This window comes from Eurosta solidaginis, chromosome 3 (genome assembly GCF_040869045.1).
Source record: "Eurosta solidaginis isolate ZX-2024a chromosome 3, ASM4086904v1, whole genome shotgun sequence".
Taxonomy (NCBI): Eukaryota; Metazoa; Arthropoda; class Insecta; order Diptera; family Tephritidae; genus Eurosta; species Eurosta solidaginis.
This window is the reverse complement of record NC_090321.1, coordinates 109,327,021-109,353,030: the sequence shown is the minus strand read 5'-3', so window position 1 is coordinate 109,353,030 and position 26,010 is coordinate 109,327,021. Positions and strand designations below refer to the sequence as shown.

General features: G+C 37.6%; 1 protein-coding gene across 11 annotated transcripts in view; it reads right to left on the bottom strand.

Annotated features, from left to right (window-relative positions):
- Positions 1-26,010, bottom strand: part of Sox14 (Sox box protein 14) — a 252,364-nt gene that overhangs the window by 189,520 nt on the left and 36,834 nt on the right. For 5 of the 11 annotated variants that reach the window (XM_067772933.1, XM_067772932.1, XM_067772931.1 and 2 more), the window contains exon 2: positions 23,803-24,098. The exons of 1 other annotated variant lie outside the window; for it this stretch is intronic. In XM_067772933.1, the coding sequence (XP_067629034.1) occupies positions 23,803-23,961 (159 nt within the window). In that variant the 5' untranslated portion in view covers positions 23,962-24,098. The remainder of the gene's footprint in view (positions 1-23,802; positions 24,099-26,010) is intronic. 5 more of the 11 variants (XM_067772935.1, XM_067772934.1, XM_067772936.1 and 2 more) reach the window with 1 other exon arrangement.

The window sequence follows — 26,010 nt, the reverse complement described above, 5'->3', positions numbered from 1 at the left end:
ACACGCTACGTACGTAGAACCACACGTATATAAATTTTAGAAATACGTATATTATTGATTGGAAAATACCCCCATGCACATTTATATTATTAAATTTATATAAATACATATGGATATCTTTTTTTGAAATAAATATATGAATAATTTTTCGGCACATGCTAAACACACAGGTATTTAATTAGTTCACATTATTGATCTGGATTTTTTTTTTTGATTGTTGATTAGTTTTATTTTCTTTGCAATAAAAACGGAATTAACTACGTGTTGATTTTCTTTATACGAAATTTCACAAAAAAAAAAAAAAAGAATTTATTATCTTTTTAAGTTTTTTTGAATTTGAAGAAAACTCTGCCGTTCACAGGCACATTTAAACACATCTAGCCATTGAAACTAATTTCGGTATTTGCATAGCTTAATATTCGGAAATGAATCAAGTTATTTTTGTCACTTCCGCACTTTTTAAAGTTTGGCAAAGTTTCCAAAGTAGATCATAATTAGGCTACACTTAGTTTTAATGGTATTTTTATTTTTTTTATTTTTTTATTGAAATCTGTATAAAATTAAGTTTAACTGGAATTAGTACACATATATACATTATTTATAAGTAAATCTTGGAATATTCCTTTTTTCTTCTCTTTTCATTGTATTTATTTTATATATATTTTTTTTTTTGTTCGCAAACGTTTGGAATTTTTGAATTTTTGAATTTTTAGATTTATACCTAGTTGTTATATTTTTCTTTTGTTGTTTTTTTAATCTTATTGAATTATTTTGTCTTCAAATTCGATTGGAATTTTTTTTTTTTGAAGTTTTTTTGCACGATTTGCCTTCGAATTTAATGTACTGAATTTATTTTAGATACCTTTCAAAGATCTGATTTAGTTGCGAAGTTTGCAAACTAGTAATTTGTGTTCATCACGGTATTTGATACATAGTCGAGCATCTTTTCTAAGGTTTCGATTCACCTTTGGTAGCGATCGGTGCAACGTTGTTTTATTTCGTTTTGCACCAAACCAACCAATTTCGGTGTTGATAAGTTCGGCTTGTGAACCCAGGTGTGCCAAATTTCCCTCGCTCGTGTGTTTGTGTGAGTGAATGGAGGAGGGAGACCACCCAGATAGAGTTACTGGTGGGTTGGGATTGTTTAGTACTGATAGGCGTATCACCAGGGGTGTGACTAGGCAGCTAGCGAATCAGGTGGCAGGATCCCTGTTTAATCAAATAGATACGGGAATACCATTCCCAGTTGACTTTGTACCTACCGACCTTTTTAATCGGTGTGCAGCCAGAATTTTCGGAACGAGTGAGAGCGATACAAGTAGACGTTCTACAGTGTCGATCATCAACCAAGTGGCCATCAACGAATCTAATAACAGCCTAAGTTTTTCTACAAAGATAGAGCGACTATTAAATATGCCAGAAACCGGAACACCAGGAGTTACCGGAGGAGCGGATGCCGGGCAAGATGGACAGCCAGTGAATTCGGGAGCTGGTTGTTCGAAGGCCTCAGGAAACGGACCAAGTGCAACTGCCGCCGGCACCGAACAGCTAGAGCGGATGATGGAGATGATGGCTACACAAAACCAAGTTATGGCGCAGTACATGAACGCGGTTCGTGACCTGAGGACCGACGTTTCGCACCTTAGCAATCGTATGGGGGACTTAGAAGTCTCGGCTCAAGCGCTGAACCAGCAAGCCGCTAACGCATCCACTCCGCAAGGGGGGAGAGATAGGGGCCAAAACAGAAATAATGCCGACGCTGCTACGGGCCAGGGCAGAAATGGGGAGCCCTCGCACCCACATTGGAGGAAGGTCGACCTAGACAAGTGGCACGTCAAGTTCGATGGGTCTGCTAAGGGGATCACCGTGGAAAGCTTTTTATTTAGAATAGAGAAGTTAAGGGCTCAGTATGACATCTCCTACAATCGTCTCTTCACTGATTTCCATTATCTCGTGACAGGCTCCGCGCTTAAGTGGTACTGGCAGGTTCTTGAGGATCATGCTGACGACCCTGCTTTTGGCTACTTCGAGCTCAAGGCAGAGCTGTTGGCCCACTTTAAAACCGCTGAGTCTGATTACGAGATAATCAGGGAAATCATGGAGAGGAAGCAGTCAGGTCAAGAGAGTTTTGATGATTTTTATGGCGAGGTCCACGACTTGACGTTCAGGCTAAAGCAGAAAATCCCGGAAAAGGAGCTGGTGGGCATCATTAAGGGGAATTTAAAGCCTTATTTGGCAAATTTAACGTTCGCAGCAAAAATGGATACCTTGGCCGATCTAAAGACGGAGTGTCGGCGTGCAGAACGTCTAATCAAGGAGAATAGGAGTAGGTCGGCAAGGGCAGTGAACGAGATGGTATTTCCCGCAGCACAAGTTGAGGCTGAAGTAGATGGGGGGAAGCTCGTCGAGGCACTCGAACAGCCAGCCAAACCGAGACTAGGGTTTAATCAGCCACTTAACAGTAATAATCCTGGGCCTTTTTCCACTGCTGGTGGTGTGTCTGTTGGAACTAACTCCACGACCGGTCCCAAACCCACTGTTAACTCCTTCTGTACGTCTCCATTCCACTTAATGTTATGTGTTACGTGTGGTATGCCTGTGAATTACTTTGTCATGAATCCGTCGGAGGCGTTGAAAGAAAATAGGTGTAAGTCTCGTTTTCACAGTATGGTTTGTTTTGCTTGTGGCAGTGCCACGTCTTTTTTTGTTTTTAAGCCCGGGAAGGGAAACTCCACACTGGCGGAGATTTCCGGGACCTCCAGCCAGGAACAGGCACAACCGGAAACCAACCGGAATACAGGGTTTTGAAAAGGGATAGAACTGTTGGTGGTACAGAGGAAGTAGGATCTGGAGTGAAAACCAAAGTTTGCACCAAAGGAAAATTGATTATGAAGCAGCACGTAGGAGAATTTTTTGTGAGGAAATAATACTAGAGAAAAAGAAACGAAACTTTGAGAAAATAAGAAAGATGAGAGAAAAGGCAAAAAGAATATCCTCTTAATTGTAATAAAATTATCTCAACGATAGTAACGGTTAAGGGAGACAATAGGATCTTTGCCCAAACAACCATTGGTGGCCGTGACGCGGTAGCTCTTTTGGATTCGGGTGCGGGGGCTAGCTGTTTAGGAAAAAATTGTCAAAGACTATTAGAGGGCAAAGAAAACTTAATACTCCCGATAAGTGGGCAAAACATTCGTACCGCGAACGGTGGAGAAACGCCAGTTGTGGGAGTAATCACCCTTCCCGTGCATTGGGATGGAATGTGTAAGGAATTGGAGTTTCTGATTGTCCCGGGGTTGCAACAGGAAGTGTATCTTGGTATCGACTTTTGGCAGGTGTTTGACTTGAACGTGGTGAGTAGGAGGGCTATGTTGCGTTCGGGACAGGTTGGCGTTGCAGAACTCATGCCCGCCGAAGGGGACTTGTCCTTTGATGCCGTGCAGCACACGTTGACGCTGGAAGAGAGTAAAGCGTTGGAAAAGGTGAAAGCGAAGTTTCCATCTTTTGCGATGTTAGGTTTAGGGCGTACAGATGTAGAGGAACACATCATTGAGGTCGTTAATGAAAACTTACCCGTTAAGCAGAGACATTACCCGATCTCGCCGGCGATACAGAAGCTTGTGTACCAGGAATTAGACAGAATGATAGATATGGGAGTGATAGAAGAGAGTAATAGTAGTTGGAGTTCTCCCGTATCGTTAGTAATTAAAGGAACAAAAAATAGGCTCTGTCTAGATGCGAGAAAAGTTAATGAACGCACGGTGAAGGATGCATACCCTCTTCCCCACATCGACGGGATTCTTAGCCGTTTGCAAAACACACGTTTTATTTCCGCGATAGATCTTAAAGATGCATTTTGGCAAATACCACTGGAGCAAAAGTCCAGGGAAAAGACCGCTTTTACTGTGCCAGGAAGACCCCTTTACCATTTTACTGTGATGCCCTTCGGTCTTTGTAATGCTGCACAAAGAATGTGCAGATTAATGGACAAAGTTATACCCGCTTCTTTACGTGAATGTGTTTTTGTGTATTTAGACGATTTGTTAGTGTGTTCGGAGGATTTCTTGTCTCATTTGTCTTTGTTAGAAAAGGTCGCTCGGTGTTTGCGAGAAGCAAAACTAACAATTAATGTCGAGAAAAGCAAGTTTTGCTATAAGGAGGTCCGATACCTAGGATATGTAGTGGGAGACGGATGCATTCGTACTGATGCCAACAAAGTAGCAGCGGTGAGGGACTTTCCGGAACCCAAAACGCCGAAGCAATTACGACGGTTCCTCGGGATGTCCGGCTGGTACCGAAGATTTATCCAGGACTACGCGACAATCGCAGCGCCGTTGCACGACTGCCTCCAAAAGGACAAGATTAAGCGATTTACAATGACCGAAGACGCACGAAAGTCCTTTACCCGACTAAAACAAAGCCTGATTACTGCCCCTGTACTGACCCATCCGGACTTTTGTAAACATTTTTACATCCAATGTGACGCGTCGACGAACGGAGTGGGTGGGGTTTTGTTTCAATTAGACGAGGACGGCAACGAACGACCCATAGCATACGTTTCCGCTAAGCTCAATAAAGCTCAAAAGAATTATAGCATCACCGAACTTGAGTGTTATGCTGCTATCGTTAGTGTAAAACGATTCAGACCCTACGTAGAAGGGCTTCCGTTCACCATAATTACTGACCATGCCAGCCTTAAGTGGCTGATGAACCAAAAGGACTTATCAGGCAGACTGGCACGATGGAGCCTAAAACTTCAAGGGTATGACTTCGACATCCAACACCGGAAAGGTTCGCAAAATGTAGTGCCCGACACCTTGTCGAGGATGAATATGGACGAACTAGGCTTGAGTGAAAGGAATGTCGAAGTCTGCCTGAACTCACCTTGCTTTAAATCGGACGAATACTTGGAACTCCTAAAGATTGTTGACGGAAACAAAGACAGACTACCTGACCTGTGTACCTCGGACGGTTACGTTTATCGACGAACGCAATTTGACCGGGGAGACGGACTCCAATCGGACCAGACGTGGAAACTCTGGGTTCCGTCGAGATTGAGAGCGGGGTTAGTGGAACGCGCCCACAGTTCGCCATCTGTTGGCCACGGAGGTATCCACAAAACCCTAGCACGAATCCGCGAGAAATACTACTGGCCAGGGATGGTGACTGATGTACACAAATTTGTTAAAGAATGTGATATTTGTAAGGGGAATAAAAATCGTAATAATTTTCATAAGCCAATGATGGGAAAACAGCACATCACCGAACGGCCGTTTCAACGTGTGTTTATAGATTTCATGGGTCCATACCCACGTACTTGTGATGGCAATGTTTATGTGTTTGTATGTCTTGATCACTTTTCAAAATTTGTGTTTCTGAAACCAATGAAAAATGCGACTTCCGCGGAGGTAATAAAGTTTTTAGAGCGCGACGTCTTTCATGTCTTTGGTGTCCCTGAGTACCTCCACTCGGATAATGGGAAGCAATTTGTTTCTGAGTTATTTTCAAAGTTCTTGGAAAAATATGGAACAAAGCATATAAGGACAGCATTTTATTCACCACAGGGCAACGCCGCCGAAAGAGTTAATAGATCAGTTCTTCAGATAATTAGGTCCTTCGTAAATGAGAATCAGCGTAATTGGGACAAATGCATCAGCGATGCAGCATTTGCTCTCCGTAGTGCGGTGCATGCATCCATCAACTGTTCTCCTTACTATGCAATTTTCGGCCTGCCGATGATGCAACACGCGGCGTCTTACGAAATTTGTCGAAAACTTCATTCCGTGAAAAATGTAGATTTCCAAGTGGAGGCAGGGACAGACCGATTGCAACATATTCGCGAAAAGATCATGAAAGAATTAAAACTAGCGCATGAAAGAAGTCAGAAAGTTTATAATACAAGGAGTAAGGACATAAGGTTTCAGATAGGACAAGTGGTATACCGCCGAAATTTCAAGCAAAGCTCTCAAATTGACTATTACAACGCGAAACTTGCCCCAAAACAAGTCAAGTGCGTAGTGTTACGGGCGATAGGGAACTCCATGTACGAGCTTGGTGATTCCAATGGCAAGAAAATCGGCGTATACCACGCTAAAGATATGTTTGCTGTTTAGGTAAATGTTTAGTGCATGTTGCGATGTTCGTTACTATGTATGTAGGTTCATTGTGATTAATGTTATCTGTACCTTTTTGGACGAACTACACCAGTAGGAATGAATTGTATCTAACCACAATGTAATTATTGAGGCGATTTTTTATATTGATGTAGATGTAGATACATATTCACTTGACAATCCCTTAAATCACTTTTTCGCTTGATTTATTTTCAGTTGTTTATCTATCCCTATTTTTTGATTTTTTTATTAACTTTGACCGACTTTCTTACTGCATTATTCTCTTTAGTTTAGTTATAGTCAGAAACCTGTGATATAGATTTGGGCTTTTATCTGTGATATACATATTTACTGACCTAGTATGTGATATAGCACGTAGTGAATCGAAATAATTTAAGTGCATGGTGTACACGTAGCTACTTTCGAAATTTTGTGAGCAATGCTAAGGCAACCAGATTAGGTAAAATTATGAAGCCCGGCTTTGGGGCATGGGTCGAAGCCACACGTTTGGTTAGGAAAATAGGCTACAGGCTGTGGTTATAATTTTTTTTACGCACACGTTCCAAGTTGCGGGCAACCCTCGACGACTGCGAGCCTGTAACGACAGCCTGTGGTAGTGGATGCAACATAAATTTATCAGAGCCCTAGGAAACACGTCAAACCAAATCGGCCCATCCTCGAACATATAAAGCAACATCGAACAGTCAAACCAGTTGCCAATGCCTAGTGCACAACCATGTGAAACCCTACTTCGTGTGTGTGAATGTATGTATGCATGGAAAGTATTTTCCCTTGTGAAAGCGTGAATGTCTATATAGATAGCTTGTAGGTGTCGGTTTTAGTGGCTGTGTAGGCATGTATGTATCTGTGAATAGCGTTTATTGGCAATAATGTATAGGTTATTCCTTCAGGTGATGAGTGAAAAACGGGCGAGGGAAACCTGCCTTTCTACTTTGGCGATGGCTGCGCTTAATAGCCGAAATAAAATATAAATTAATGATCGAAGTGTCCAAGACCGAAAAGGACGTCTTACATATAACTAGTGCGTGAAAATATAAAAAAAAAAAAAAAGTTTTTTTTATAAAGTGGAAGAATAGCCGAATTTTTTTTGTACTGCAAGTGACCGCAAGTTTACGGAACCGGCCACCGGTACACTCAAAACGGACCTGCAACAAGCTTTAAGGTAAGTTAAAAGTACAGGTTGTTTAAATCAATTGAAATATAAAATATAAAAATTTTATAAAACCTAAAAGTTAATAAAATTTACAATTAAATTACCCTAAAATTTAATAAAGATATAAAATCAAATTAAATCTAAAATTTACTTAAACTTAAAATGTTAATAAAACCCAAAATTCAGTAAAAAGCGAAAATGTGATAAAAGCTAACATTAATTAAAACCTAACGTTGAATAAAATCAAAAAATTTAATAAAATTCTAAATTTAATAAAAGCATAAAAATACATAAATCCTAAAACTAAATTAAACCTACAATAAATAAATAAACTAAAATTTAATTAAATCTAAAATGAAAGTAAATCGAAAATTTAATAAAAACCAGAAATCTAATAAATCCAAAATTTAATCAAACCTAAAATTAAATTAAGTCAAAAATTTAATAAAAACCAAACATTTAATAAATCCAAAATTTAATTAAACCTAAAATTAAATTAAATCAAAAATTTAATAAAAACCAAAAATTCAATAAATCTAGCATCTAATTAATTAAACTTAAAATTTTATAACACCTAAAATTTAATAAAACTCCAATTAAATTATCCTGAAATGTAATAAAATCTAAAATTTAATAAAATCAGAAAAAAAACTATAAAATTTAAAATTTTATATATACCCTAAAATTGAATAAAATCTAAAAATTTATAAAACCTAAAAAATGAAATAAAATCTACAATTTAATAAAATATAAAATGTGATAAAACCCAAAATTAAATAAAACCCAAAACCAAAGAAAACATTAAACAAATAAAACCCTAAGCAAATCAAGTTTTATAAAAATACTGCTATTTTTATAAAATAAATTACACCAAAATAAATTAAAAAAAAAAAAGAAATAGTATTGTCCATTTTCCAAATAAATTAAATTTATAACCACTGTCATACCATAAATTAAATAAATAAATAAATTAATTAAATAAATAAAAGTATGAAATAATTAATGCGAATAAATAAGACACACATCTACGTAGGCACATATACATACATACACAGTATAAAATACAAATAAATAGAATTAATAAATACAAACAAATAGAATTTTTAGTAAGGTTTTGTTCTATTTCTATAACAGGTCCCCACCCGGCGGGGTTATCCCTGGACCGCATCCACCCAAGAAGTTCGGTGTTAAGTTAATTGCGTCAAAGCCGACGGCAAATCCGCATAAAGGAAACATCGTAGAAATAAAAACCTAGCGCAATGTTATTTTGAGCAGTCGGATGGAAAATCAACCACCAATAAGCCGGAGAAGGAAAGACAAAGGCAGCGAAAACCACAACATCCACAGAGAGGACGGAGAGACTGGCAGCGCTTTGTTTTTTTTTTTATATAACTGCTGTATATTTTATGTATATGTGTATAATTTTTTTGTTATATGCGCCAGCGAATTTATTGTATTTTTGCAAGGAGAATTTAGTCTGGGGGCAATTCCACGGTTGGGGCCTGATTTTATCTTTGCACTAACTAAACTTTCGGTTGAATTTTTTTTTATACATTTTTTTTTTACACAAATCGTTTGTGAACTCAACCCGATAAATTTGATTTTTGAGATAGCCTTCTCTTACTTTTGGCGAGTTTTGAATTTAGATTTCTACTTGTTAGTTGCACCAACTGGAAGGCCTTGTAGCTTAGCACAGCTCAAAGCAAGAAAAAAAAAAAAACAAAAAAATATATAGGCGTTAAGGAGCAAACCAACAAATTAATTAAAAGTAGCTTTTAAATCGCAGTTTATATAAATATACATGTATACATAGCTATACATATATATATATGTATATATATGAAGTTTGTAAAACACTTCTTTAAGCCAGAAAGCTCATTCCACTGGGCAAATATTTATAATTTGTTATCACGATCTACTTCACTACTATTTACTTAGTTAATCACCTACAATTTATTATTTACATGGTTCCGGAACCAAGTTAAATACATTTTTTTTTTGACCCCGTAATTGGGCTACGGCGTTTCAGCCCCATGACCGCGTGACTAAAAGCGGAAACTCATCCAAAGTAGCTCCTCTCTATAATTCATCTCGTTAGGCATTGGAAGGCAGATCTCTTTAATATCTGTCCTTATCCATCGTTAGGTAAATACATAAGTGTTTTATTGTAACTTTTCAGCACGGCTCTCCGAGATGCGGCGCCTCATCGAGGGATAAAGCGGTAAGTGCAAGACAACAATATACCACGTTTACCTATTTAGTACACGCGTCTTTGCTGCGTGCGTATGTATATTCTTTGCTTTGGTTTTCTATTTTTTTTTTTTTTTTAAACTGCTTGAGGAAAGGGAGAGGAATTAGGTTGGATTGGGAGAAGCCTACAGCAGCGGCCGTGGCTATAGAACCAAGTAAATGAACAGGCGATAAGAATCGCAAATATAATTCTTTTTACACACTTTTTTTTGCGGGTATCTTTACATTTCTATCTTGAAATTTAATGTTAAAGTAGCCGTTTTTCTTTGAAGTAAGGCACATATTACAGATAGATTTTGGTAACAATTGGAGAAAAGTTAGAAAATACCTTTCAGCTAGTTTAAGCCTAAACATGAAATTTGAGTTGAATTCTTCGTTATATAATTCTTAGAGGTTTAGGCACATAGGCTTAAGAACCATTAAATTGTTTTTTTTTTTGGATTTGGTTATTATCTGAAATATACATTAAGAAATGCGTTTATAACGTTCAAAAAAAAAAAAAATCGATTTGGATTATTTCTAATTCTTCGGTATCTTCTCTGGGTTAATGGGTTGAAGTACCGCCATGAGTAGATAGGATTCCCCTTTCGTTTGGTGTAGGCGTTGCGCAGGTGCGGAAGAGGGGGCGTGGGTATGTCGACTGACAAGTACGAATGTGAGGGTAATTAGGGACTTTTTAGACTTTTGACGGACGGACTAGTGTCAGGCTAAGGGGGCTCCGCTCGGGATAAGGAGTCATAGCGAAGCCCAAGGCTACATTCCATATGTAGAAGAGGGAGGGTAGACTCCACCTGACCTGGACGGGCCTTCACTCTCCTATCACCTTGTCTATTTCTCACCCTATCTCTATATGTACACACAGGCATGAATCCCTCTATATTTGTTTACGGGTACTGAAGGTGAGGGCGGTGGAAAAGACCCCCCTAACCGACGAGCTAGCCAGGGCTCGCAAGCATGCCTGCTTGCCACCGTCCCTTACCACAAAAACAGACAGTAACGTAACAGTATTTCAATTTCCGCACGATCAGAAGTAGTTCGCCAAATTCACATAGAAAATAACAATTCAGATTTATTAATCCCACAACAAAAATTGTCTGAAGGTATTTTTGTTGCAAACACAACAATCATTTGTTAGAACTATAAATACAACAGGTAAAAATGCAACACTTCAAGATTTTAATATTCGTACAGAAAATTTGAATGATTATACAATAGTTAAAAATAAAAAATTCGAAAATGAGGCCAACAATAAGGAAAAATTAGAAAGATTTAATAAAAAATTTCCAAGATTTGCAAATAAAGCACTTAATGCATTATGTGCGGAATTCTTTGACATTTTTTCATTGGAAGCAGAACCAATTACAACTAATAATTTTTACAAACAAAAACTTCATCTGAAAGACAATAACCCAGTCTACGTAAAAAATTATAGAATACCAGAAGCTCATGAGAGTGAAATTAATAAACAAGTAAACAAATTAGTTAAAGATGACATAATAGAACCTTCAATTTCAGAATTCAATAGTCCAATTTTATTAGTACCGAAAAAATCACTCCCGAATACCCAGAAAGGAGATGAGAATGGTTGTAGATTACAGACAAGTAAATAAAAAATTAACCGCAGATAAATTCCCCTTACCAAGAATTGATGACATACTAGATCAGTTGGGAAGAGCTAAATATTTTTCATGCTCAGATTTAATGTCTGGATTTCACCAGATTAAACTCAGCCAAGAGATATCACATCCTTTACAGCAGATAATGGTACTTATCGTTTTAGAAGACTACTATATGGCCTTAAAGTAGCACCGAACTCATTCCAAAGAATGATGACATTAGCATTTGCAGGCTTAAAACCTTCACGAGCATTCCTATACATGGACGATTTAGTCGTATTAGGATGCTCCGAAAATCATATGATTAAAAATTTACGAGATGTTTTCGCAACTTCTAGAAAATATAATTTAAAATTACATCCTGATAAATGTTTATTTTTCAAACAAGAAGTAACTTACCTTGGTCATAAATGCACAAGCAAAGGAATTTTGCCAGATCCCAGTAAATCCGAAACAGTTAAAAATTACCCAACACCTAAAAACGCGGATGAGGCGAAGAGATTCGTCGCATTTTGCAATTATTACAGAAGATTTATCCCAAATTTTGCAGAATATTCTAGAATAATAACAAGACTTTGCAAGAAAAATGTAGTTTTGGTCTGGACAGAGGATTGCAAAAAATCCTTTGACTATTTGAAAGCTGCGTTAATAAGCCCTAATATCCTACAATATCCCGATTTCAATAAACAATTTTGTATAACAACTGACGCAAGTGGATATGCTTGCGGAGCAGTATTAAGCCAAGAGTATGAAGGAAAACAATTGCCAATTGCCTATGCATTACGATCATTTACTATAGGAGAAATTAATAAAGAAACAATTGAGAAGGAATTAGCGGCCATTCATTGGGCCATAACATATTTTAGACCATACGTTTACGGTAGAAAATTTCTGGTCAAACCAGACCACAGACCCTTAAAATTCCTATTTTCGATGAAAAAACCGTCATCAAAAATAACTAGAATCAGATTAGATCTGGAAGAATATGATTTTGAGGTGGAGTATATCGCAGGTAAAGAAAACTATGTAGCCGATGCATTATCACGCATAGATATTAAAGAACTAAAACAAAAATCGGTAGAAGTGTGTAAAATACTAAAAGTTACGACTAGGTCGGAAACTAACAAAAATCATAACAATAAACAGTCCAGTAGTAAAAATGAAGAAATAAAAAGTCACAAAGAGAACCCAATAATATTTGAAGCGCGAAATAAATGTGAAGTAAAGAGACTAGTCGTTTTCGATCCTCCGAAATTACGTTTCAAAAAAGGAAAGAAAATTTGTAGCAAAATTAATATAAAAAATCTAATTGTTGAGGCGAAGATTGACTTAGGTCAATTCTTTGCCAGGCTTATGATAGAAGCCGGCAATTTAGGAATTAGAAAAATACAGTTGCCCTTAGGGACAAATTGATTGTTAATGAATAGAATACTAGAGTAGGCAAATTTGAAAAATATATAATAGGTACCCAAGTTCTCAAAGATCTAATATTTGCATTAATAGGTACCCAAGTTCTCAAAGACCTAATGGGGTTGATACCCCAGAAGTTATGCATGTGACAGATGTCGACAAAAGTAAAAAGAAATTCTTCAAAAATATCTTGACGATCCAATCCGCGAAGGCCACCCAGAAAATCGCATGATAGATAAGATCTAATAAAAATATTGCTGGAAAATATGAAAAATGGTATAAAAAAAAAGGTATGAAAAATTTTTGCATCCCTGTACCCCTTTGGTTCAACCACTTATCACTATATAACTACTTCTTGCTTTAGCAGCAACTGAATCTACCCAATCTACTGTATATCATACCCTCAGAGATCCCGTTTTTTTTTTTAAACAATGTCAATTTTCACCCAATGATGACTGTAACCATCATCTTATTCTATACGTTTCAATTTTAATAACAATGCCAAAGCTTTGTTTAATAGAGATAGTCAAAGTAAGGAAAACTAAATTTCCTATATTTAGTCGATAGCATATATATAGGGTCCTATGGAGTAGAAAGTAAAGAAAACTACATCATTAATCTCCATTATTTTTTTTAGAAATATAAATATAAGTTAGACCTGATTCATCTAGGATAACCTTGCCTTTTAGAAAGGTCATAATTTTAGATAATAGGATCCTTTATACCTAGTTAAGCTAGATAGTAGATATAAAGAGCCCTTTGGAATACAAAATATCAATAGGAAAAATATTTTTACATTTAGATCCTTTAATATTAATTTTAATTTATTTGGAATCAAGTCGACACAGACACAATGCGGTCGACTACTAAGATATATAAAACATAAAACATATGAAAGAAAGTACAAAATATCGGGCCAGACGTGACAGTATTGAATTATGTAACTCGGAAAACGAACACTTCATAACTAATGCAGTTATACAAATTGTTGTAGTGCGAACACCAGCTTCGAAGTGGATTATTTTTGGAAAAATTTTGCCGGAAAAGTGGTAAATAAAAGGGCACAAAGTGCCTGGACGTTCTACCAGGAACAGCAAAATTTAGTCGACTAACAAGATCAGAAGAGTCGATCTCGCCCTTAATCAGCTTGTGAATAAACATTACCCCGAGTAAAGTTCTTCGATTTTCTAAAGTTGGCAGATTTATAAGGAGAAGCCTATTTCTATATGGTGGAAAATGCACACTAGAATCCCAGTTAAGACCACGTAGTGCAAATATAATGAATTGCTTCTGTACTGACTCAATACGCTTTATAAAGTTTTGATACCCTGGGCACCAGACACACGAACAATACTCTATTAAAAGTCAGTTTAGGATCAAAAAGAACGCCTAGATCACTTACGACAGATATACCTCCAAAGGCGTGCTGTTTAACGTATACGATGTCAAAGCTTCACTCGGTGAAATGTCATTAGTTTGCACTTCGAGCAATTCAAAACTAGTAAATTTGCAGTACACCAGCATTGAAATGGGTCCAAGTCTGCCTGAAGGAACTCCACACGGGAAGACTCCGAAGGCAAGTATGAGTAACAAAGTTTAACATCATCCGCATACATAAGAGTTCGGGAATGTATGAGAGTTTGTGGTAAGTCATTTATAAACAAGGTAAAAAGTAACGGACCCAAATGACTACCCTGAGGCACACCAGACGTTACATCAAACAACCTAGAAAAACTGTTTTTAAACAAAACTTGTTGAGTCCGATTCGCGAGATAGCTTTCGAGCCATGCTTCGGAAATCCAAGTAAATCAAGTTTGTAAACTAAAAGCTCATGATTGACATAGTCAAACGCTTTACTGAAGCCGGTATACATCACATCCTTTTGTCTATTGTTTAAAAATCCATCCATTACAAAAGAAGTCAACTCTAGCAAGTTGGTATTTGTTGATCTACGCGGCAGGCAGGGTGATAATATGGAGCTACATATGTGTTGAAGTTGACATGTAATTATTCGCTGAAATGTTTTGGGAATAGCTGAAACTTTAGCTATACCTCTATAGTTCTCGATACTAGACCTACTACCTTTTTTGTGCAAAGGTATAATAAATTATTTCATCCAAATCAAGGAAAAAGTGGCAGATTCCACAGATAATTGGAATAATTTATGTATCGGCTCAGATAAGTACTACTACTAGTATTACTGGATTAGGAATGCAATTAAAACTTTCCAAGTTGTAGGAGTGTTGAAGAATTCTGCAAATAATTCCGCAATATCATTATCAGAACTAGCATTCTTGCAACCAAAAGAAAAGGTAGCTGGAAAACCAGTTGTTTTCCTATTGGAATTAACAAAACTGTAAAATCTTTTCGGATTGTTGAAAAATTGAAATTTACAACTGCTTAAGTACAACTTATAACATTGTTGGTTTAGACAATGAAAGTTGCAACGAGCAACCGAATATTTAGAGTAGTAAATATCGATGAAAACAATAATTTTACATTAATTCCCTATAAGGTAGAAAAGATCGATAAAAACAATGTAGAAAATAGAATAAGAGCACTTTAACTTTATAAACACAAAGAAAATTTCTATTATATGAAAAAGAAAAATACAATAATAAAACAAAAAAACAACGAGAAAAAAACATATGTAAACTATTCTGTGGATATCAAGCTAAATGTCACACCAAAAAAAAAGAACGAAAAAAAACCAACAAGCAAAGTAAGCACAAACGGATTCAAACCTATTAACCTAACTTGAGTAGCCATAGATAATTCGTGCACAAAATTATATATGTCTACTCTTTCAAAGGTTGGTGTAGCATTCACTCATTATGTTATTCATTCATTTGTACAAACACATATTTCAACCCGTTTTGGAATGTCTTAAAATATATTGACTCTTACATACATATTCATACAATTTTACATACGTATATTTTGGCTCGCTTTGGTACGGCATGAGATTCTATTCACATTCATTCATTTGTACAAACATATATTTTGTACACCGTGCATAATATGGAAACCTGAGCCTTGGTATGACACTGTTTAGAGCTTGCTCGCGACAAGCCTTTACCTGTGGACAAATTATTAACATGAATCATTTATGCTTGCGTTGCACATTCCAAAGCCAGTTTTAATTATGCTTAGAATGCAGTTCCCAGGGAACTGAATTAAATGTATATGTGTGTTATACTTAGTTTGTAAGTATTAGTGTAAGTAAGTATTTTAGCTCAGACATTTTGTATAAAAGAAAACAACTAAAGAGGAGAATTCAACCTGCTGCCGTTTCAATTGGCAGTAAATTCTATCTAGTCCAGTTAGTGGCACTGCAACCTAGATTTCGATTTTCTCTTATCCGCAAACATTACAATGTGTATCAAATGAAAGGTGTTAATGATTATTTAAAACGTAGTGGGCTTTAGTTCTATAGGTGGACGGCTTTACGAGATATCGCAATAAGGGTGGACCAGGGGTGACTCTAGAATATGTTTGTACGATATAGGTATCAAATTAAAAGTATTGTTTAAGCGACTTAAACTATGACTTTGTTTGTGTGCTTGTAATTCTCAACTTGTTAGTGAAATATTCTAAAGACATAGTTTAAATTTTTTATCCCAAAGAGGGGTTTTTCAAAGCAAAACAAGGTGGCTCATCCCGCAGCCAATACCTTGGAGACCCCAGTGCTCGCCCCCAATGAATAAATACAAGGTGTAATAGGGGTCTTTCAAGGCAAAACAAGGTGGCTCATCCCGCAGCCAATACCTTGGAGCCCCCAGTGCTCGCCCCAATGAATAAATACAAGGTGTAATAGGGGTTTTTCAAAGCAAAACGAGGTGGCTCATCCCGCAGCCAATACCTTGGAGCCCCCAGTGCTCGCCCCCAATGAATAAATACAAGGTGTAACAGGTACATAGTGACCTCTCTCTAAGTAAAATAACATACAGTCCATTAAAATAATAATTTATAAAATAAAAAAAGATAATAAATTTAAAAAAATGCTTGCTTGCAGTGGGCTTTGAACCCGAAACCCCAAACGTGGGAGTCGGGTACGTTGTTGTTGTTTGTTGTAGCAATGCTCGCCCCACCTAACAGCCCCGACCGATCACAAATTGTCATCAATATCCTCTAACGGGAGTCCAAGGAAACTTGCCGTTTCAACAGGGGTGGACCATAAGGAAAGGGGTGTTAGAGGCGTTGGTTCCACATTACAATTGAAAAGATGGTTGGTGTCATGTGGGGACACATTGCAAGCGGGGCATACATTTTGTATGTCGGGGTTGATTCTGGATAGGTAAGAGTTTAACCTGTTACAGTATCCAGAACGAAGTTGAGCAAGAGTGACACGCGTTTCCCTGGGGAGTATGCGTTCCTCTTCCGCGAGTTTTGGATAATTTTCGTTAAGTACTGGATTCACCGGGCAATTCCCGGCATAAAGGTCCGACGCCTGTTTATGGAGTTCACCAAGGACCTGCTTGTGTTTTTTGACTTCATACGGCTGGGTTCTCAGGTGCCGTATTTCTTCAAAATGCGTACGGAGATGACTCCTTAAGCCCCTAGGCGGTGCTGGTTAATCAATCAGATGTGTGTTGGTATGCCCAGGTTTCTGGGTATTCAACAGGAACTGTTTGGTCAGCATCTCATTTCTCTCCCTGATGGGGAGAATTCTCGCCTCGTTATGCAGATGGTGTTCTGGGGACATAAGAAGACAGCCCGTGGCGATTCTGAGAGCAGTGTTTTTGCAAGCCTGTAGTTTCTTCCAGTGGGTGATTTTTAGGCTTGGCGACCATATGGGTGACGCGTAGCACGTAATCGGCTGGCTAATTGCTTTGTATGTAGTCATGAGCGTTTCTTTATCTTTTCCCCAAGTACTGCCAGTCGGGTACGTCATCCACTGTGCCACGACTCATACGCCTACAAGCGCATCAAATTACTCCCTTATAACTCATATTAAACTGCTCGCCCTCAACTGCCCCACGCTTAGCTAAGTATTAATTGGGGTTTTAAAAGGGAGTAGCCCTTAGTTGTATATGTGAAGGCGTTTTCGAGATATCGACCAAAATGTGGACCCGGGTGCCCCAGAACATCTTCTGTCGGGTACCGCTAATTTATTTATATATGTCATACCAAGAACAGTATTCCGGCCAAGATTCCAAGGGATTTTGATTTCACCCTGCAGACATTTTTCATTTTCTTCTACTTAATATGGTAGGTGTCACACCCATTTTACAAAGTTTTTTCTAAAGTTATATTTTGCGTCAATAAACCAATCCAATTACCATGTTTCATCTCTTTTTTCATATTTGGTACAGAATTATGGCATTCTTTTCATTTTTCGTAATTTTCGATATCGGAAAAGTGGGCGTGGTCATAGTCGAATTTCGGCCATATTTTATACCAAGATAAAGTGACTTCAGATAAGTACGTGAACTAAGTTGAGTTAAGATATATCGTTTTTTGCGCAAGTTATCGTGTTAACGGCCGAGCGGAAGGACAGACGGTCGACTGTGTATAAGAACTAGGCGTGGCTTCAACCGATTTCGCACATTTTCACAGAAAACAATTATCTTCATAGAATCTATGTCCCTACCAAATACTACAAGGATTGGTAAATTTTTGTTCCGACTTATTGCATTAAAAGTATTCTAGACGAATTAAATGAAAAAGGGCGGAGTTACGCCCATATTGAAATTTTCTTTATTTTTGTATTTTGTTGCACCATATCATTACTGGAGTCGAATGTTGACATAATTTACTTTTATACTGTAAATATATTAAATTTTTTGTTAAAATTTGACTTTAAAAAAAAAATTTTTTTAAAAGTGGTCGTGTTCGTCATCCGATTTTGCTAATTTTTATTTAGCACACATATAGTAATAGGAGTAACGTGCCTACCAAATTTCATCATGATATCTTCAACGACTGCCAAATTACAGCTTGAAAAACTTTTAAATTACCTTCTTTTAAAAGTGGGCGGTGCCACGCCCATTGTCCAAAATTTTTCAAATTTTCTATTTTGCGTCATAAGGTCAACGCACCTACGAAGTTTCATCGCTTTATCCGTCTTTGGTAATGAATTATGGCACTTTTTCTGTTTTTCGAAATTTTCGATATCGAAAAAGTGGGCGTGGTTGTAGTCCGATTTCGTTCATTTTAAACAGCGATCTGAGATGAGCGCCCAGGAACCTACACACCAAATTTCATCAAGATGCCTCAAAATTTACTCAAGTTATCGTGTTTACAGACGGACGGACGGACGGACGGACGGACATGGCTAAATGAATTTCTTTTTTCACCCAGACCATTTTGATATATAGAAGTCTATATCTATCTCGATAGTTTATGCCGTTACGGATTACCGTTATGCGAACAAAGTTAATATACTCTGTGAGCTCTGCTCAGCTTAGTATAACAAAAAAATGTAAATGTGGGAATTATGTGCTGTTTATGTGCTCAGTAGTGCCAAAAAGAATTTGGGTTTTTGATAACTTTTAATGTTTTTTAAAATATCAAAAGTGGGGGGTCCAGCTAGACCCCCCCTCTCATAAGCACTAGGTCAAACAAAAAAATTTAAATGTGGGAATTATGTCCTGTTTATGTGCTCAATAGTGCCAAAAATAATTTGGGTTTTCTTCTTTCTGCACCTATCCCGTTTCGATTTTGCCGTTTGGGGTTAAATTCCCCCGCTCCCCCCTTGCCACCCCTCTGTTTTTCTGGACAGACCGTAGCTTATTTTGGAGCACATGAATAGCACATAATTCCAACATTTAAATTTTTTTGTTTGACCTAGTGCTTATGAGGGGGGGTCTAGCTGGACGTCCAGCTGGACCCCCCATTTTGAGGTTAAAAAAAAGTACATAAATTTTGAGCACAAATTTTTTTATTTTGGGAACAAATTAGCACATAAATAGCACATAATACCTGGCCTACCAAATTTCGAATCCATCGTGGGGGGGTCCAGCTTGACGGACCTTACCCAAATAATTTACTTCCTTCTTAAGATGTTCATCAAAGTTCTTGCCCAATACGATGATGTCGTCCATGTACACCAAGCATGTTTTTCACTGTAGTCCTTTCAGTACCTGGTCCATGAGTCTCTCAAAAATAGCTGGTGCATTACAAAGTCCAAAAGGCATCACTGTAAATTGCCAAAGACCATCATCCGCACTGAAGGCTGTTTTCTCTTAGTCTTCCTCCTTCACTTCCACTTGCCAGTAGCCGCTTTTCAAGTCCAGTGTGGAAAACCATTTCATACCAGATAGGGAGTCCAAAGTATCGTCAATTCTTGGCAATGGGTAGCTATCCTTTTTCGTAACGTCGTTCAAATTGCGGTAGGTCACGCAAAACCGCATTTTTCCATCCTTCTTCTTCACAAGTACCACCAGTGAGCTCCATGGACTAGCTGATGGTTCGATGACGCCGCTGTCGCACATTTGTTGTACGATTTGACTCACAACTTCCCGCTTCGCCAGTGGAACACTACGAAGAGCTTCACGGATCGGCCTCGCATCTCCAGTGTCAATTTGATGTTGGTGCGGCCTGGTTTGGAGCCGTCTTGGTCAAATATGTTCGCGTACTCTAGGAGCAGTTGTTTTGCCTTAATCTGATAGGCTTCCTGTGGCACATCCATGTTCTTATCGCGCATCGTCTTGCTTTGCATGTCGATCTTGATGCCTTGGTGAATTAAGGAGTCAAATCCAATTATGATTTCATCCACAATCTCTGCCACTATAAAATTACGTACTACAGTGACTTTCCCAATTGCGGCTTCACATGCTACTACTCCCAGAACCGTGGTGTCTTCTCGAGTGGCTGTACGCAATATCGCTCCATACAAAGGTCTTGTCTTCTTGGTGACTAAATCCGCTTTTCAAGTCCAGTGTGGAAAACCATTTCGTACCAGATAGGGAGTCCAAAGTATCGTCAATTCTTGGCAACGGGTAGCTATCCTATTTGTAACGTCGTTCAAATTGCGGTAGGTCACGCAAAACCGCATTTTTCCATCCTTCTTCTTCACAAGTACCACCGGTGAGCTCCATGGACTAGCTGATGGTTCGATGACGCCGCTGTCACACATTTCTTGTACAATTTGACTCACAACTTCCCGCTTCGCCAGTGGAACACTACGATGAGCTTCACGGATCGGCCTCGCATCTCCAGTGTCAATTTGATGTTGGTGCGGCCTGGTTTGGAGCCGTCTTGGTCAAATATGTTCGCGTACTCTAGGAGCAGTTGTTTTTCCTTATTCTGATAGGCTTCCTGTGGCACATCCATGTTCCTATAGCGCATCGTCATGCTTTGGATGCCGATCTTGATGCCTTGGTCAATTAAAGAGTCCACTCCAATTATGATTTCATCCACAATCTCTGCCACTATAAAATTACGTACTACCGTGACTTTCCCAATTGCGACCTCACATGCTACTACTCCTAATAACCGTGGTGTCTTATCGAGTGGCTGTACGCAATCTCGGTCCATACAATGGTCTTGTCTTCTTGGTGACTAAATCCGCTCGAATGATGGAATGAGATGCACCCGTATCTACAGTCAGTAAACCTTCCTTTCCATCCACATGTCCTCCGACAGTAAGATTGTTCGACATTCTTCCAATTTGCGAGAGATTATGGGCATTCAATTGAGGGCGCCAGCTGTCGCCCCTTACGGCTGACTCGCTTTAGTTTAACGATTGAGTAGATTTCGAGATCTGCTTATCTCCTTCAGCTCTGCGTTTACGGCCACCTAAATTGTTGGAACTGTTAGGGTTGGTACTGCAATAACGTGCAATATGCCCTGGCTTTCCACACTTAAAGCATTTGACGGCACCATCGGTTTCCTGCTGCGTTCCTTTTAATGCTTCCAAAATTGTGTCACCTAATCTGCCTTTCCACTTCCACGCGATGAGCTTTGTATGCGGGCTTACTCAAAAGTGACACCGTTTCAGCAAATGTTAGCTTTGGGGTTTGGTATGTAGCTCGCTTCGTTTCCACGTCCCGTATGCCATTTATAAAACTCTGGATTTTTACCCTCTCGGTGTATTCCACGGGTGCGTCCGCATTTGCCAAATGAGCCAACCTTTCAACATCCGAAGCAAACTCTTGCAAAGTCTCATTAGCTCTTTGGTAGTGGTTTTGCAACTCTATTTGGTATATCTCTAATCAATGCTTCATAACTGCTACGTTCGTACTCTGGGATGGTGTGTAAGATCTCAGCAGCTGGTCCTTTTAAAGCCACGAACAATGCAGCAACTTTATCTTTGGCATTCCAGTTGTTCGCTGCTCACGTCTTCTCAAATTTGGGCTTAAATACTTGGAAAGGAACAGAACCATCGAACGTTGGGCATCTTACCTCCAGAGAAGATGTTGAAGTGATTGGACGGTTCAATTGTAACTCCTGAATGCGATTTTTCAAAGAATCCATCTCGGCCTCCATTTTACCTTGTCGTTCACTAAAAACCTCCAGCTGCGGTGAGAATTTTGTTTCCTGTGCCTCCAGCTTTGTTGAGATACGATCTTCGTGTGCTTCGAGCTGTAATGTTATATGTGCCTCTTGTTCTTTTAATTGTTCTGCAATTTGTGACGCCATGTGTGTTTTCTGTTCTTCAAATTGTGCTTCCATCTTGGATGTTATACGGTTCTCCTGGGATTCCAGTTGTGTTTCCATCTTGGATGTAATACGTGTCTCCTGTGATTCCAGTTGGGATGCTATACTTGTCTTCTGGTTTTCCAGTTGAGATCACATTTCGTTTGATAATTGTGACGATATTTGCTTCAACACTGCTAGTATCGCGTTAGTGTCAACACTTGCCAATGGATTCGGAGTTTCTATCTTCTCCTCCATTTTAGTCGCTGATTCTTCCCCATCAGGATAAAAGATATGCTCGTCCTTATTAATTCCTTCCAACTCCATTACCTCTCGTAGCCGTGCTTGAAGTTCGATCTTATTGCCGTTTGTATTCAATCTACGGTTCTCCAACTCCTTTTTCAGTTGCTGGATCCTTAATTTACTTAACTTTGCCATGTCAAAGTTGTATTCGAAATCTTCAGAATTTATTCAACAATTCCTCTTCTGACACCAATTGTAACGAATTTAGTGCAACTCCGCTTATTTTACACCTACTAACGTTCGTATCGCTCAATTGCTGAATAAATAACTCCAATACTCAATTATGCAAAATGGTCTTTATTAGCCTACTTTGAAAGTACAATAACATTTATACTTCGCAACCAATAGCGTGCTTAAATCAAACTGAATACTGACTACTCAGCTTTCGCTGCTTTTATACTCTGTGCCCAAATGTCTAGACGTTTCTTCTGCTAGAATTTTCTACTTGGTTACCAGCTATACGCGTCGCGTGCGTATCTGTAGTTTATAGCCTCTCGCATAGCCATATGCGCGTATATATGTACTACTTCAACTGATGACTGTGTGTGAGTTATCTCCTCGTTGCCTTGCATGTATGGGGGTAAATGATGATTAATGTGTTTATGTAGCTTGCTTTAATGTTTTTGTTGTGGTGCATTTTTAGTAACAGCTTAGAGATGGTAATATTCGTCACAATATATATATATAATGTGCATGTTAGTACAAAAGCGCGATTAATAATACTTATATTAAGTAAAAAAATGGAAAAATAAAAGGGCATGTATGTGGATAAAAATATTAAAAGATATGCAAATTGTAAGTGTAAGTGGTATAGAAGTTTGCAAAATTTGCAAACTTTAACAACAAATAACTTTAAACTATAAGTTTGTGCACTTTAAAATATATATATATGTGATCGGGAAAACTCCCTCTTTCACTTTATATAAAGTTCCACCCCGTACTCTTGGCGTGCTAAACTAAATCGCTGCCTTTTCCTGCTGCGTATATGACAGTATATATTTATATACAATATAATATACTTTGGTACTTTCTCTTTTAGATAAATGGCTTTATTCAAATCATACATATCACACGTTTTATTTTAAATCGAAAATTTAATATTTAGAGATTTTTTATATCCCAAAGTAGACGGCTCTTGAAATTATGATAACATTTATAAAATACTTAAACTAACAAAAGTAACTGCCATAGCTGACTTTGAATTTCATTTTTATAATGAAACTGTTTGAAAAAAATAAAAATTCCTTTGCGCTTTCCCAAAAAATTGAAATTGTGGATTACTTCTGTTTACAATAAAACGTGCGATACAAGAAAAAATATATGAATATGAAATTTCCTATATCCTCAAACTTACCTGCGTTGCATCCGAATAGGGGGTACTTGAATTCAAATTTACACGCTGAGAGCCGAAAACGGGCTCACTGCCATTGTTGTTATTGTACTCGTTTTCCTGAGGTTCATAATGTGAGGTCATATCGGATTTTATGAAGGCTTCTAAGTTAAAACCATCCATTTCGTTGGCGTTTAAAGTCTCAATTTTACATACTCAATTTTCACCAGTTTTTCACAATATTTCGAATTATTAACTTTGTTTTGGATAAGTTTTTAATTGTTGAATGTGTGTAAGTTATATGTTGGATTTGGGCTGCTCTGATTCAAATGGTGCATATGCATTTTTTAACAACAGTAGATTCCATACACATATTTATTCACATATGCATGCATTTGTACACATATATATTTGTACACACATATGTATGTACATACATACATGCTCCTCATTTCATATAAATATATCAGGGTTACTAGCGTATTTATAATAGGGATTTAACGGAAGTGAGTTTACTGGAATCGGAATCACAAATTTCAATTTTGCTTTACCATCAAAACCCAACTCGGAAGCGCAAGCATGGTACAGAAGACACATAACGACGAATAACATAATACAATTAAAATAATATTAAAAGTTTCTTTAATCAGTAGTTAAGGTTAGTATTATTACTTTCCAATAAACTGTGTCTATTGAGGTAATCAAAATTTGATGGTAAAGCTAACACGTGGCATCTTTCCCGGGATAAAATCTCTATATGAAGACTTTGAAAACCAGTTATAACTCTCGAAAATAAGAAAGTCTATATCATGAGGGATGTGATAAAAAGCACTGGATACGGCTAGCTAAACCGAATGACGAACACTTGGTTTCAAAGTGATATTTTTTAACAATTGTTTTTGTTTTTATCGGCCTGTTGATAAATCATTCAAGGTTCGAATCGAGCTCAAGGCCAGAACAATAATTTTTTTCTAATGATAATTATTGTTATTTTTTAATTTTTCTACATTTGAAAAATTGTATTTTGTTTTTGGAATAGTAAGCAGAAAATTTTTCAGACAACCTGCCATAGCTGCGCAGATAGATCCATTTCGAAGGGTGCTAAGCCTTCATCATCAGTACGCTTTAGGCATGCTGCGCTAACCATTTAGCTATACAGCGGTGGTTTGTTTGACTGGCAAATTTGCTACTTCTATTCCTTTTTACCAACTATATTTATTCAGTGTTGCGCCATCTGGTGTAAATCACTGATAATGCTGGATTTTTGTTTATTGTCAATTACTTTGTTTGACATTCCCAAGTGCTCATGGTTTATTAACAATTGTTTTTGTTTTTATCGGCCTATTGATAAATCATTTAAGGTTCGAATCGAGCTCATTAGAAAAAAAATATTGTTCTGGACTTCGAACCTTGAATGATTTATCAATAGGCCGATAAAAACAAAAATAATTGTTAATAAACCATGAGCACTTGGGAATGTCAAACAAAGTAATTGACAATAAACAAAAATCCAGCATTATCAGTGATTTGCACCACATGGCGCAACACTGAATAAATATAGTTGGTAAAAAGGAATAGAAGTAGCAAATTTGCCAGTCAAACAAACCACCGCTGTATAGCTAAATGGTTAGCGCAGCATGCCTAAAGCGTACTGATGATGAAGGCTTAGCACCCTTCGAAATGGATCTATCTGCGCAGCTATGGCAGGTTGTCTGAAAAACTGTCTACTTACTATTCCAAAAACAAAATACAATTTTTCAAATGTAGAAAAATTAAAAAATAACAATAATTATCATTAGAAAAAAATTATTGTTCTGGCCTTGAGCTCGATTCGATATTTTTTAATATAATTTTTAGAAACTCAATGAGCCGTTTTTTGATATCTACCAGTTATTATTTAACAAGTTTGTAAATTAGCACTAGAAGCAAAAAATGATAGAAAAAAGCCATGAAGCTAAAACCAACAATTTGAGGCTTAAGGACAAAAAAGATAATCTTGCCTCGAAGAAGCTAACCTGACAACACTGAATGCAATACACCGCATTGCCCAATCAATTACACGCAAATCCCATTTATCGGATAACATTTGAGAGAGCAAAGTTACTGTGCAATGCTATGCTATGGAAGTACAATGGGCCCTTACTTTTCCGTAAACTTTATGCAAAGCATAATCTTTTTGATATTCCTTAAAGTACATAATTTGCTGAATCACTTTCCAGCGATTTCTCGCTC